The sequence below is a fragment of the Mauremys mutica genome, chromosome 12, assembly GCF_020497125.1.
Source record: "Mauremys mutica isolate MM-2020 ecotype Southern chromosome 12, ASM2049712v1, whole genome shotgun sequence".
In the NCBI taxonomy this organism is placed as follows: Eukaryota; Metazoa; Chordata; order Testudines; family Geoemydidae; genus Mauremys; species Mauremys mutica.
In genome coordinates this window covers 38,239,911-38,249,612 of record NC_059083.1, presented here as the reverse complement: position 1 = coordinate 38,249,612, position 9,702 = coordinate 38,239,911, and the positions used below count along the sequence as shown (strand labels likewise).

General features: G+C 45.6%; 1 protein-coding gene across 1 annotated transcript in view; it reads right to left on the bottom strand.

Moving 5' to 3' along the window:
• The window catches only part of LOC123346758 (CMRF35-like molecule 7), a 22,576-nt gene extending 14,453 nt beyond the window's left edge, over positions 1-8,123 (bottom strand). Inside the window, exon 1 of the mRNA XM_044984221.1 lies at positions 8,080-8,123. Within this exon, the coding sequence (XP_044840156.1) occupies positions 8,080-8,123 (44 nt within the window). The remainder of the gene's footprint in view (positions 1-8,079) is intronic.
• Between the last annotated feature and the right edge of the window lie 1,579 nt (positions 8,124-9,702).

Here is a 9,702-nt window from a genome sequence, read left to right as displayed (position 1 = left end):
ACAAGAAGAGCTTTATGCTTATGGCAAAATGGCACCACAGGAGATGCAAAAACTTAAAAATGCAAATCCTCCGCAGAGGCATGGGTAGGAGTGAAAGAGAGCAGGGGAAGAAAGACTGGTCTGCATCTTCTCCTTCTCATGGAGCAACCTGGCCGGGCCATCCACAAGTTGGTCCTTAATATTCATGCTCAGTAATCGATGCTAGGATTTGGTCCGGACAAGTCCTGAGTGGACAGAAAACCTCCTATTTTCCCCACCTCCATTGACATAAGCCTTCGCTACAAGAGGCCAGCAGGTCACCTGTTGTTGCAGGTAGAAATGGATGGAATCAAGTGTTTCGTCATCTCAGTGGTATGATTTGTGCTCACAATTAATTGGTGATGCAAAAAAATGCAGGCACAAAAAGGGAAGCTCAGCTGAGTCCTGATTGAAAATGAGGCCCTCACGTTTGGGTAAAATATAACAGCTCCCCAGCATCTTGGGCACAATCCTGCTGCCATTGAGGGCAATAGGATCAAATTCTACAGCAGCAGGATCAGCTCCCCAATATGTCCTGGATAGAGCTGGATGGGAAATGATTTTCCTGCCCTGTGAAAATGTTGGCGATTTAAAATCTCCCATCCCGAATCAGGATGAAGAGTCAAACCCGTCCATTTCCGTGAATCAAAAATCTGAAAAAAAAAAATTTGGATCAGGTCAAAATGTTTCGTGTTTAGAGGATTTCAAAACATTTCAACTGACCCTTTTTTTAAACGAGACATTTAATTTATTTTTACACCAAAACTCATTTCTGCCCCAAAACGGAGCCTTTTCATTTTGAAAATATCAAAACAGGGTGTTTTGACAAGTTCTAAACTTACTTTTATTTTGAAATGGGACGTTCGTCAAAACTGACCCCGTCCCACAGTTTCAATTTTAACAAACTGGAATTTACTCACGACAGACGGTTTTGTTGGGAAATTCCCAGCCCGCTCTAGCTGTGGGACCAGGCTGCAATTGTTGTTTTGAACAAGTTCTTTGTGGAAGCTTCTCCCTCCTTTCCCCTTTATGTAAGCAGCAAGGGAGGCGGATTATTTTTTATGCAGGTGTTTTATACAAAGGACATGGATTCCTGTATGTAGCCACAAACATTAAAAATATAATTCAGAATGTTGTCAGGTGAAAGTAGGCAATTTCCATGGAAATTAGCCCTGAATGGGGAGCACGCTGCGCTCCCTGCTGCTCTGGGTAATTGTTCACCAGAGGCTTCTTGGCAGTTGTAGTTAATGCGCCTTCAGAAGCTTGGGAAAAACAGGCGCGATGAATTGCTGAAAGCGTTGCCTTCAGAGGGTGCCATAAACGTCTAGTCGGGGGAGAAAGTGCACTGGATGCCTGTTGACACCGCCGTGCGAGATGGACTCTTCTCATTTCTGTAAATAAGATTATGGCTGAGCTTTACGAGCTTCCCGATGATGCTCAGGCTATGAATCCCTGTGAGGAGAGTCAGGTAACAACCAGGTGTAGCGGGAAGGTCTGGTGACCAGCTGGCCTCGTGGTCAGCTCATGGCCTTACAGGTTCTGCTGGTCTAGTCATCCCAGAGGGAGGGCCCGGCTGCAGTTTCAGTCACTCCCTGAAGCTCCCATTTCTCTCCCAGAGCTCATCATTACAAAGGAGCAGGGAGGTCAGGTAGGGAGACCTGGGCCCATCCACTTCACTGGGTCCCGACCCAGAGCCCTAGGGAGTCTCTCCACAGAGCCAGCCCAGTTACTGAGCACCCCAAATTATGTTACCCCCTTGGTCATTTCCAATTAGTCTGCAGCTCCTCCGTTTGGGGTGTGGCGACTGGCTTAGCAGACCCTCCTCAGTCTCTTAGCGCCCGGGTCAGTCAATCAATCTCTCCCCAAGCTTTCAACTCCCGTGTCCTTTAATATGCCTTGCACCTGTTGAGGCTGGGGGCTTCCCTAGCCCGGTATTGTTCCCTGCTTCAGTGTGGGGCCTGTAGACCCCCATCGCACCCCGTCTGAAACAAACCAAAAGCAACTGAGGGCCAAACCTAACTCCCACAGTCAAGGGAGTCTGTCTATCGCCTTCGCCAGGAGTTGGAATGAGCCCCAAGGGCTCGATCCTGCAAGATGCTGAGCAGTCCCGTGAGGTGCTGAGTACCCTCAAATCCCTTTAAAGTCAGTGGGCGTTGAGGGCAATGAACATCTTGCAGGCCTGGGCCCCTAAGGGTACATCTACACTGGGATAAAAGACCAGTCGCATAGCTAGGGCTTGCCCAGGTCAGCTGACTTCGGCTGCGGGGGCTATAAACCTGCAGTGAAGAGATGCGCTAAGAGAGCAGCAGTAATAGTAATACAGACCAGAATCACAGGAGCCGCCTGCCTCCCCTTGAAATATACCGAGCAACGGCGAGAAGGGCCCAGTCCAGATCTGATCTTCAGCAAACTTTGGGAGCATTCAGATCCCAGATTTTGCCACAGCCTATAGCAAGAAATCAAGTCAACAAAGATGAGCCCTTCCCCATCACCCTAGTGTCTTTGGACAGAGGTTTGATTCACTGTAGGTTTCCTTCTAGGGCCAACCAGCCCTGGTCTCCGGAATCCTCACTCTCACGGGGTTGCAGGCTGTGATTGTGTGTTACTCCTGCAAAGGTCACATGAGGACATCCTCACCTCTCTTGCACACCCACTCAGGGGCCCAGCACAATCCAGCCCAGAGTGAATGAGTCAGGCAGGCCGTCGATGTTGCATCAAGTGGATTATATATTCCAACCTTCATTTCTCTACCCACCCACCTGCGAGCAACTGAACGTGTCAGATGCTACGTGCTTCATTTTCACTGGCAAATCTGCAGAGCTTGCATTGCAGCGAGGTGTCATTTAAGTCCATGGAGAGAAGGGGCTCACACCCCTGTGCATTACTGGAGGCAGTGTGCTTAACTTCAGCTGTAGGTGGGGATGGAGGAATGCCTGGAATTCAAGGGATGGCAGTAAAATACAGAGGGTGTCGGATCAGTTCCCAGGTGTCCACATCACAGGAGCCAACACCGGAGTTGGCACCCAGTGAGCACCGTGAAGCAGGGCTGAGGCACATCCGTGGGTGGTGTGTGGAGGCAGGCACTACTGGTGCCTTCCTGAGTAACAGTCTCCCTCCCAGGCTGCTCCAGGGGAAAGGCAATGATGCATTAGCCCTTATTATAGGCTAGATCACAAACTGACACTACCCCTAACTCTCCTCTGAGCTCCACAGTATGAAGGTGGACGGACATATTAGCAGGCGGGTAGGAAAGCAATTGTCTTTGGGCTCAAAAACATGTGCTGCATGGATTGCAGTGTACTGTAAACACGGTGAGAATCTTGGGCCAAGGAAGGAGCAGGGGACTTCAGATGCGATGCTTAAATGCCGTACATCTGCTAAGCTGGAAACACAATCTAAGCTAAAAAAAAACAGCAAAGGAAAGAGTGGGGGTGGTGGAAAAGTGGAGCCTGATAAGGACAGACAGGACTAGAAAAAATAAATCTTTGACTCGTTATGTTTAATGTAGCTTCTCTATATCTTATCTCCGGTGTTTTTCTCCCAGTTCCTTGGAAAGGTATTTCCACTGATAGCAGAGGCAGAGCAACTAAAATGGTACAAGATGGGGTGTCTCTGGCAGTACATTCCAGGAAGGCAGGATATAGGACCTGTCTCAAATTAAGAGCTGGGCAACAACTGGGCTTAATGTAAAACAACAATAGGTTAAGTAGTTTTGCCTATAAACCCGGTAGCTCAATGGCCTAAACTATACCAGCCAAGATGGTAAAGACATTTCTAATCAGAGGGCACATCTACTCTGCAGTGGGGCTGTGTGGCTGCAGCATGCAGAGACATACCCAAGATAGCTTTAATCTAGCCAGCAGTACAGGCTATATAAGCCCACCCAGGCCATGGGGTACTTACTTGGGCAGCTAGCACACATTGCTGTGGCTTCATTGCTATTGCTACCCGTGCTGCAATCAGACCTCCCAGCATAGACACATCTGTAGAAAGTAAGGGGTTGAATGCAAGATAGCCGATAACCAATGGATCAGACCCGATATCCTTTGACTTCAACTGGCTTTGAATCAGGCCTGTCAGAAGGAAGAGGACTTTAATATGGCTAGGACAAAGATCCAGTACAACTGTTATCAGTAGCTACTGTAACTGTGTGAGAAAAAGCCCAGATATTATTAGAGGCATCGCCCTGTTAAGCCAGACCTATTAAGGTAAAATGTAGTAATGGGCAAGTCTCAAAGGCACAGGAGCTTTGTGAAAGCATCCAGTGTTTGGAAGCATGTGTCCTTTGGACAAGATTTCAGGGCTGATTTCTTGTGCAAATAGGATTTGCTAAAGATTTTCTGTACTCCCTGGTTTCAGTTTGGTCAGACATTAGTCACGAGTTACCTTCTTCACGGCAGGCTGGCTCCTGCCAAAACCAGGAGAGCAGAGATCTATGAAATAGTAAGTGAAGTTACCGGCGATTTTTCGAAGTGCAGGTGGACTCAGTTTGAGCTTTGGGTAGTAATAAATGTCTCTCTTAGCTGACCTCTCTCTATTAAAATGATCCACTGATATTTTCAGATCATGCACGACTTGGTATTTCCCTATTCTGAACCTGTCTCTGAAGTAGTGATGGGCTATTGCTGGGCCATTCAGAATAGGGGCTCCAGGTGGTCGAGGCTGCCAGACGGTTGCTTTGGATTCACCTCTGGATTTAGTTTAGGACAAAGCATTTGAAAAAGGAAATAGGAAGGATTTGGAGTGGTATTGACCCCTGTGCAGAGACTGTGCTGGCTCTTTGCACTGTTTAAGTTCCACGTCTGAGTGCAGCTGGGTGAGATTTTTCTGATGGATAGTTTACTTGCCAAAAAATGTAGTTTTGGGTCAACCAAAATTATTTTCATATTCAGGTCAAACTCGGCAAATAGGTTCAGTAAAAGGAAAACAATCTGAAAAAGTCAAAACAACACATTTTGCCTTTTCATTTCAGGAGGACATTTAGTTTTGAAACTTAGTTAGATTTAAATTTAAAAAAAATAAAATTAAAAAAAACCCACCTGAAAACGAAATGAAACATTTTATTGGACCCAAAACATTCGCTTTGTTCTTTTCTTTCAGTGAGAAAAACAAAAACAAACATTCCATTTTGGTTTGACCTGAAACAAAAGGTTTTTTTTCCCACCAAACCAAAAAAAAAAAATCAATTATTTACTCAGCTCTACTTCTGTGGGCGTATGGGGGATTTTAGTACTGTACAGGAGTGAATTCCCCCCCTTACTGAGTAAGATCTGCATAACAATTAAATTAACATGTAGCCAAAAACAAGCACTCTGGATTCCAGAGTGAGCCTCAGATGAGCTGGGAGGTGAAGTCTATGCGAATCAGAGATGGGAGGTTGGGTTCCAACATCCTGGCTGACCAATAACAGACCAGAGGTAGAACTAATGGCAACACTTCCAGGCCTGGTTCCCTGTCCAAGAGAAAGGTGCTGGAAATCCCAAGTGAAATGCAAATAGGAAGGGACATGAAAACGTCCTGGCAAGGGACTTGAGATATCAAGATGATGATTTTACCCACTTTCCAAAGCTGGCAGATATTTAAAACATCCAACTTGGCAGCACACCCCGTGATTACTGGGATAAACTGCTAGTGTAGACACCCCCTGAAGAAGAAAGAGCTTCACTCAAGAAAGGCGGAGGATAATAAAAACAGAAGGACATGTTGGATACACCGGAAGCCTGAAGAGTGAGTCCAATAGAATATTCAACTCTTTCCCGTTTCCCCCTTTTCAAAAAATAGAGAAAGGCAGCCCAGTCTGTGCAAATGGACACCCACACTCTTCTCATTCCAGCTGTGCCTCAAAGTGCTACATTTGGTCCCCCTATGGACCACTGAAAAAAACAAACAAACATCTAAACCCTAATCTCTTTCCAGCACATAGGGTCCCTCTCTCTCTCGAGCTGGGTGTCAGCAAATGCCCATCAGGCAGCCATTTCCAGCTTCAGAAATCAGTGGGGAACCTCTAATTGCTACTGAAAATATTTTCCAAGAAGCAAATCAACCGGTATGCCAAGCTCCATCCCAGAGGCAAACACAATTTATTTGTCATGTTTTAACAATTTTTCTACTGTTCGTACTGTATAATTAGTCACTTGGCAAGCTGGTGATTACACTCTGGACTGAAAAGACGGCTCATTCTTTGGACACACAACAATCAGCCCGTACCTTGTTAAGAGGCGGATTGACTATTGTATTTACAGACTAGAGCAGCAAGGAAATAGCCAACACATTAAATCCAGCACTGTAAATAATAAAACAAATAGAGCCCACCGCACTGCCCCATTTAATAGTATTTAAAATAGCAACAGTATTGCTGCCATATCTTGCCTTTCCCCAAGAAAGGAGAGGTTTAGATACAGTATTTGTGTATTGATTCTGGATGAGAAGACAACTGCTCACTTATTTTCATATTGAGTCTTCTTTCTCTTCTCAAGAAGCTTTTCAGATGTTTCCACCAATGCCTGATGTCAGTGGTAACTAGACACAGAACCTTCTATCCAACTCCTCCTCCTGCTAGGAATGTTGGTTACCTGGATAATATGGAAGCTGGATCCAAACCCCCTCTGTTTTTGCAAAACCCAAATATGACTGTCAATATTTTGCAAAAAATCAAAAACACTTTGGTTTTCCCATTGCAAGGATCTGACAAAGCCCAAGACTTGTATCTCAACACCTCTCCCCCAAAGGTTTGGTGGGTCTGATAAAATGGATCCAAGTCATCCCCTGTTTGGATTTGAAAAACTTGGCCAATGAGTTTCTACAAAACAAAAGCTAAACCACAGCTCTCTTGTTGCATTTTTAGCAGTGGGCTCTCCCCTTTTCAAACGTCCACCCATGAAAAGAGGACCTACGGCTTTGAGCCCCTAGTGGATGCTCACCATGAGTAAGGACTGCAGAATTTGGTCAAGGCATTTCTCACTGACTTCAAATTTGAATAAGGACGGCAGGTTCTGAACCCACAGCCACACATAAACACTGGGAAAGAAACTGAAGGGCGGATAACCTAATTTCTAGCAAACTCTCAGAGCATTTACATTCTGTTCTTAAATGCAGATTTCTGCTAATAATAATACTTAGCAGTTCTAGTGCTTCAGATGTTCACAGCACAGTACAAACTTCAATTAAGCTAATGCACTCCTAATTCACACACCACTGTATCAAGGGCATAGTTTTACCTGAAAGCCCTGGAGCTGCTTGGGGAAGAGAGGGTCTCTCTTATTTTTTAATGGAGTGGTGTACCAGAAATCAATACCTACTGACTTCCTGTTTTCCTTCTGCGTTAAAAATATGTAGACCTGAATTCTCAGTTACACTAAGACCTCAACACACAGTCAACCTGTGGAACTCATTGCCAGGGGATATTGTAAGGCCCAAGAGTATAACTGGGTTCAAAAAGAATTAGAAAAGTTCCTGGAAGATAGGTCCATCAATGGCTATTAGCCAAGATGTCAAAGCTTCTGACTGCCAGAAGCTGGGACTGGGCGACAGGGAATGGATCATGTGATGACTGCCTGTTCTGTTCATTCTCTTTGAAGCATCTGTCATTGGCCACTGCCAGAAGACAGGATACTGGGCTAGATGGACCACTGGTCTGACCCAATATGGCTGTTCTTATGCTCTCTACATCTCTCTGGCAGTGTAAATGGACTTTAAAGTGGGTGTCAATGTAAAGGTAATGGGGTCTTAGCATATGTGAGAATCAGACTCACAGTACTTCACTCCAGCACATATAAAAAGCTCAGTTTCCTTATCTATGCATCTAATTTTCTTAGGTACTTACATGACCCCTAACACCATCGGATCTGAGTGCCACACCATCTAATGTATTTATTCTCAACATCCCTGTGAGGCAGGACTGTGCTATTATCTCCATTTTACAGATGGGGAACTAAAGCACAGAGAGACTAAGGCCTGGTCTACACTGTGTGTGTGTGTGTGGGGGGGGGGATTGATCTAAGGTATGCAACTTTGGCTATGAGAATAGCGTAGCTGAAGTCGACGTATCGTAGGTCAACTTACCTTGCGTCCTGACGGCACGGGGTCGACTGCCACTGCTCCCCCATCGACTCCGTTTCCGCCTCTCATCGCGGTGGAGTACAGGAGTCGGCGGCAGAGCGATCGGGAATCAATTTATCGTGTTTACACTAGACGCGATAAATCGATCCCCGAAAGATTGATCACTACCCGCTGATCTGGCGGGTAGTGTAGACGTACCCTAAGTTACTTGCCCAAGGTCCCACAGGAAGTATGTGGCGCACTGGGGAACTGAACTCTGCACTTTCCAGTCTAGGCTAGTATTCTAAGCACTGGCCCGCCCTTCCTCTCTCTTCCTTGGAAAAGCTTCATCTACAACAGCTAACAACAGGGAACCACTGTATCTCCATGGGAATAACTCACTCCTTCAGGGCCTGACCCAAAGCTCACTGAAGTCAATGGGACCAAGCTCTTAGGGTGGAGTACAATAGCTAGTTGTAACCCATCATAACTCCACTGCAGACAATACACCATCCCGGAATCAGATATTGCTGAATTGTATTTAGTCACAAGAACCCTCTTGTGTTATGGTAACCGCAACATAACCTACCCCCAAATCTCCAACACCAGGACAAGAACCAACACCAAATACTGTTCTCTGAACTCCTCCTCTTCACTTACATGGAGACTTCAGTGATTCTCTCCTTATGACAATCAAATGTTGTTAATGGCTAATGAGTGAGACATAGAAAACAGGACTGGGTCTACTACCGGATGACAGAGGGTTTTTTTGCATGAAATGTCACACATCCACCCAATCGAGGCCATTTCATGACTACAGTGTTTTTTCCTGGTGAAAAAGTCCCATGAAATGGTCATTTGTACTTTGAAAGATGCTATGTTTAAAATTGCACATTTGCACATGAAACACAATTTGTAAAAGTTCTAAAATTTCACATTTTTTTGTTTTATTTTCACTCAAAAAAATGACCTGGTTTCCTCAGGCAAACCCTGTTAAAGTTGTCATTGTTAATGTAAAAAGGGACCATTTTAGAAGGTGTAAAATGAACAGCAATAAAACCTTTGATATCTGGGGATTTTAAATATCAGGTCACATTAATTGCACCCGACTGACTGAGATTAAAGGCTGGATGCTCAGCAGTTTCTTCCTCCCTGTCTGTCTCAACCTGTGCACACAGCTGGTTCAGTGCATCTCTCGAGCTCCTGCATATGCCACCCAATTCCTCTCATACGTCCACCTTTGCGCTGAAGCTGGGCATCTCTGTGCAGAGTGGGCACTTGGGAGGAGAGGGCACGGCAACACCCCGGTAGCGTTTGAGAAGGGAACTTGTGATACAAGGGTATTATTTTTCCTCCTTCCTCCCCCAAACTAGACCTTTAAACGCCCGAGTCAGTATCACAACGAAGAAGCAATCTGAACACCAGGGTTAGCGTAAGTGCAACTCTCTGGGTGGAATAAAGGGGACATGTCTCATGCCCCAACTTCTTACTATCCTGTTTCTGGTCCCCCTCAATGCAGCGGCAGAGCTCATGCATCCTGCCTCTTGGTGCCTTCCCCTAACCGCACCCCTGAGCGTTAGCAGTGGGATGCAAATAGGAGGGTGCAAAGAAAAGGAGATGGGCAACTCTCAGTTGAAGCAGTGAGAG